This window comes from Osmerus eperlanus, chromosome 16 (genome assembly GCF_963692335.1).
Source record: "Osmerus eperlanus chromosome 16, fOsmEpe2.1, whole genome shotgun sequence".
Taxonomy (NCBI): domain Eukaryota; kingdom Metazoa; phylum Chordata; class Actinopteri; order Osmeriformes; family Osmeridae; genus Osmerus; species Osmerus eperlanus.
In genome coordinates, this window is record NC_085033.1 from 3,698,584 (window position 1) to 3,703,835 (window position 5,252).

At 45.0% G+C, this 5,252-nt stretch overlaps 2 protein-coding genes across 2 annotated transcripts in view; one reads left to right on the forward strand and one right to left on the reverse strand.

The window, feature by feature from the left end:
• Positions 1–588: 588 nt before the first annotated feature.
• Positions 589–1,308, forward strand: cables1 (Cdk5 and Abl enzyme substrate 1). The gene has a single exon (XM_062481448.1). It carries the CDS (start codon positions 733–735, stop codon positions 1,291–1,293), a length of 561 nt encoding a protein of 186 aa, XP_062337432.1. The 5' UTR covers positions 589–732; the 3' UTR covers positions 1,294–1,308.
• Positions 1,309–5,226: 3,918 nt separating this feature from the next.
• npc1 (Niemann-Pick disease, type C1) overlaps positions 5,227–5,252 on the reverse strand; it is a 7,674-nt gene continuing 7,648 nt past the window's right edge. Inside the window, exon 14 of the mRNA XM_062481497.1 lies at positions 5,227–5,247. Within this exon, the coding sequence (XP_062337481.1) occupies positions 5,227–5,247 (21 nt within the window). The remainder of the gene's footprint in view (positions 5,248–5,252) is intronic.

The following is a 5,252-nucleotide window of genomic DNA, read 5'->3' on the forward strand; positions in this document are numbered from 1 at the left end:
GTGAGGTGGTGGTAGATACGCGGCTTGTCGTTCGCCTTCGTAGTTTAGGTGCAACCTCATGAATACGGTGTGATACAAATCTTAAACCACTAGATGGCATAGTTAGTCAGAAGAACTTACTAAATATGAATACCAACCATGTTAAGCACAGAGGGCGCAATTGTTTAAGATATGCTGACTTGCATAGTTTGTAAGCTGCCTGTTTTTGTCAACGGCCACAACACAATGTATTATAATTGATTATATCTTCCACGTCATCTATACTTAAAATAATACATTCTTTCGTAAAAAGTATATATGTTTTTAGAAAACGCTGCAAGTGATTTTATTTATGTAGCTATCAATAACTCACTGAGAGCACACGGAGAAAGTGGTACTTTCATTTTGGCGTAAAATATGTGAAGGTAATTAATGCGAAACTTACATCCAGGATCATTGTGCATTTTTATGTAATTCTTGGCACAACCCTGTCCAAAAGATGGAAGGGGGGAGGGACTGGGAGGAAAAGGAAAAACACTCTTTCACATGTATTCCTGCGAGCCTATTGGTTCATTTTTTCCCTGGCTCTGCCAAAATACTGCACACACGTGACCTCCCTGTTTTTAGTCAGTTTAACGCATGCACTTATAAGACAAGCATTTGACATTTGCTTTCCAAACAAGCATGCTTTACACATTTTAATGTATTTTCGCTAAAACCACTTATCGCGGATTCTAAACGCTGAAGTGGACCATGGCGGCTGCCACGAGCAGCAATACATCCACAACCACGCTTCAGATAAAGCATTCCAGTATCGAACATACGCGGAAACGTATTGATCCTCGGAGGAGACAAGCGGCGCTCTCTTTTCTCAGTAACATTTCTTTAGATGGACGACCGGTGCAAGACGATGCTGACAATCAAAACGAAGAGGATGATTCAATTGAGCCCAGGACTAGACAGAGCCTGGTTTCACCAGAGCGTACCATGTACGCAGCTAGCTCTGGAGAAGCGACCTCGGCCACTCAGGCGCTCGCTATTGCGAACCAGGCTCTCCTCGCGAACGCCCGTGCTAGTTTTGGGATGGGTCCCGCTGCAGCCCCTGAGTCCGCAGAGGCGGAGGGCGATGCTTTCAGCCCATCCGTCTTCAACTCGCCTTTCTCCGCGGTACCGGTTGCGACTAGAGGGAGGCTGCAGACCTACACTCAGGGAATACCACCCTCCGCCTACTCCAGGCAAGCCCCCCAAAACTACTGCTGCCTGGAGGGCGGACAGATAGCTAACACTGCAATAGAGCTGCAGAGATCAAGGTAACTGTGTAACAGAATGTAACGTTTTGATGTAATCTATGTACTTTAGGACATCTTGTGTGTTGGTGTAGTAGACTGACCTATAAGGGGAGCATGTATGAATGTATACACTCAGTCAGTGTAACTGCATCGTGATACACCCTACTTCATTGATATCAACATTGCAGTGAATTAGATCTAAGTAGCAGTGCAGTATTGCTAAAGCTTTCTGTATTTCGGTCATTGAAGCAACTCAACACAACAGGGACTTGATACACAAAGAAACAAACTCAGTGATGTTTATGTCTCTTAGTATTCAATGTTGGTTGTTTCTAATGTCAAAATACAGTTGATGAGAAATGACGAGGCAATAGTATACAGTACTAATGTCAGTTTGATGGGTCAAAACTAAGTCAAATCCTCACATTCACAGGTAAACTGCATAGTACTGGATGATACGGCTCGTACTACGGTACATGCTTTTACCAACCTGGAGGAACAGACTGTTCATGTCATTGGGAGTTTGAAAGGGCATACCAGAATCACATTCATAAAATACCTTCACCTTCAAGTCAGACAAGCTCCACTGTGGCCATGTTGTGCAATATTTGTGGAAGGAAATGTTTGTACACTTGTTGTATCCCTTGAGCCACTAGAGATGTCCTAGAGAACATGAGAGCAATGATCTGGTTTTTCTGGAGACACCTCATCAGTATCAATGAATGTGTGACGTGACTGGCCCTAGCCCTTTACAAGGTCTGGCAATCTGCTACTTAACTACCAATCCAATAAGCTTTTTTCTCTCTATACCAGATTCTCACTCATGTAATTCATAGAAAGTACCAAGTACTGTACTGCAGGATTCCTAATGTTGTGAACACTACTTAACAGTCTGGGGTTTATGGTTTGTTTAGGTTCCCATGGGTGTCTTTCCAGACCTGCCCTTGTTCCTGCCCAGTCCAATATAAGCGACAGTATGTGATATACATCCTGTAACCCTACACTGTCCTGGGCTGGGAAGTACTGTAGGGAAACACAGTTGTTACCTTTTATTCCTTCTCTTTGTTGACTTTCTCCAAGAGGGGCAGGGAGGGAGGAACCAGACCTTGTATTGCTCTCTCTCTCTCTCTCTCTCTCTCTCTCTCTCTCTCTCTCTCTCTCTCTCTCTCTCTCTCTCTCTCTCTCTCTCTCTCTCTCTCTCTCTTTCTCTTTCTCTTTCTCTCTCCCTCTCTCCCTCTCTCTGTTTTCTCTCTCTCGCTCTGCCCGCTTCACTCGAGGACAACTGTCAGCGACAGACTTTCCATTCACGGTGTCACTACCTGCTGTCTGTCAGATCCACTCCACTGACGGCCTGTTTGTCTCTGTTGGCTTTCCCCTCGCCTCTCTAGTCCTTCTCCTCTCCCCTCTGCGGTGCCTCGTAGCTGCCAGACTCCACCTGAAGCCAGCAGATCCAAGTGTTCCGTTCATTTCCTGGCTGCGTTTACGTGACACCCATGCCTCAGTGCTTCTCAAAACCCCTCCAGGAGCTAACCCCACACTTGGTGAAGGGTCACACACACCAGTATCAGAAGTGAAGAAATTCTTCCCTTGGCTATAATTGCCTCATGACCCTCATACAGGCGAGTGCTGGGATGCAGACTCTGTCCGGCAGGTTTGGGAAAGCCAACTAAACAGGCCTTTCGGATGTTCGAACGGCTAGTTTGTTTACTGCTCACTTGGTTCGGTCAACTCTCAAGGCACAAGTGTGATAGTGTACCCTTGTTGTGGAATGTGGTTGGAGGACATCCAAAGACACTGAATTATAATCTGTTGAGAAATAAGTGACCTGTTGATGGACCACGGCCATGTTCCTCAGATGCTCGTCCCCACAGTGCCTGGTCTGTTTTGGGAGGGCAGCTGGTGGAGGTGTGGTCAGAGGGCCCTGCCTGGGAGGGGAGGCAGGGAGGGGGGCAGGAAGCCCAGGCTGGGTTTGGAGAAGGGGGGGGCAGGATGCCCAGGCGTTCTAAGAGTCTGGCCAGTCCTTAGCTCTGCGTCCTGGGACGCCCTCCTCGCGCTCACCAGCTCCAGACACTCACATTTGTTTCTCTGTCTTACTTCTCTCTCTATTCCCCTCTCTTCCCCTCTCCCCCTCACTTGTCCTACTGTACTGCTCCTAGTCAGGAAGCTGCAGCCCTCAGATGTGCAGCCAAAAAAAACCCTGTCTCGTCTGATTCTGTGCAGGCAGATGATAGCTTTATGGTGGTTCTTTCCGCTCCTCAGCAGTCATCATTCATAATTTATCAGAAGTGCAGCTGTTTTTTTCTTGAATCTAATAGCCTAATCAGTTAGGACTATTTACTTTCTGGTCAAGAAAAGTGGTTGGTTAATAGGTTTTGATTGGGTGTTACAAAAGGTTTCTGTTTGGAAAAAACAATATTTCGATATTCCTAAGCTATTACATTTGGAGTCTTAGGTTATTGGAGCATATCCTTCTTCGACTGAGGTTTTATAGTTTTTTTCGCTGAATTAATTGTTGTCATTATCGCATGATTATGTAAGAACGATTAGCTTGTCTTCACAGAATCACCCAGACTTGTAATAGCCTTTCAGCAGCTGAGGGGTTTGGTGAAAGTGCCACTATAATCAAAACAAGACTTGTCTGACAGGGCAGATAAGATAGAGAACAGATAGTTACCAGTGCTTTAAGTTCAAGTTCCACCACGCTGGTCATCCTGAGGCTCTCTCTAAATTGCATGCAGAAGTTGTTGTTTTCTAGGCTTGAGGATAGACTAGAGTTTAGACTATAGATGTTGGGTTTATATCAAGTCACCAGGAGAGTCTGTCTCCTTGCACAGTTCCAGTGTAGACCTCTGGAAGGTCTACATTAAAGCAATTCATCATTGTTATTCTACTGTCATCTATGTTATTTAAGGAAAAGGACAGAACCCATGAAAATTGGTGATGTTGATTGGATTTTCTCCCCAAATAATTAAATTTCCTTGTCCTGGCCTGTAATTGTAAGGAGAAGCCTGGAACATTCGATTTATTTCCCCACTCACTCCTCGTCAGTGGTAAGGAAGACAATGTCCGTGGCAACCTGCCAGTGGGCGTGTGTGAATCTGTCTAATCTCCAGTCCGTGGAGCACGCTTCAACGACTTAGTATAAATTCCTGTTTAGCAGGTTACATATGCATCACTTTTGAACGTTCTCTTTTGAAAATGAGAATTTTGAAAGTGTGTAGGCGGTAACCTTACTATCATTTTTAGAGTGTTTTTTTGTTGCTGTCAAAATCACAAAAGTTTCTTCATCCACGCGTGCGTGATAAGCGGAGGTATTTTAGGGGTCTTCTGGAAGTTTCTCACCAGTACTTGTTCATTCCAGACCACTACAGCAAAGGTTAAACATCCATAGCTGTCCTGCATCTGAGTCACGTCTGAAGTGAATGAGTGGTCTGGTCTGGTGTTATTGTTTCCAGACTGTACACTGCCATGGAAAACATCCTTTTCCAAAGCACACGTCCTGCCCTCGTTTATACAGAGTGGCTGGATCAAAGTCCTCCAAGCGGCCTTTTGGACTGGAAACTGGATCTGGAGTGCCTATCAAGCTGATGGAGGATTACTGGATGTGTGCAAAATAAGTCATTTCCAATGACTTAGAATGTCATCTAAGTATTAGATGACAAAACAGCATTCAACCTCTTCCCAAATTCAGAACGCAGGCATGCAATTGAGTCTTTATCATTTTTACCACCTAAAACACAGGGTCAACGTCTTGCATGGCAACTTTTGTTTTCGCCCCCAATAACTTCATGATTGTATAACAATCATTTCAAACTGTTCAGTTTCACATTTTAGAAGGCTATGAATGTTATCCAACTAAAGCGTGAAGTGCAGCCCATCTCATACAAGCAACAGCCCATCCCCCTAGCCTATCTACAGTAGATCCAACTGTTGTCTATTCCGCCATCACTCAAGACTCTCACAGCCGGAAGGCACTCAGCTGGC

Excerpts from the sequence above, each read along its gene's own strand:
- cables1 (XM_062481448.1), top strand. The coding sequence starts at position 733 with ATGGCGGCTGCCACGAGCAGCAATACATCCACAACCACGCTTCAGATA.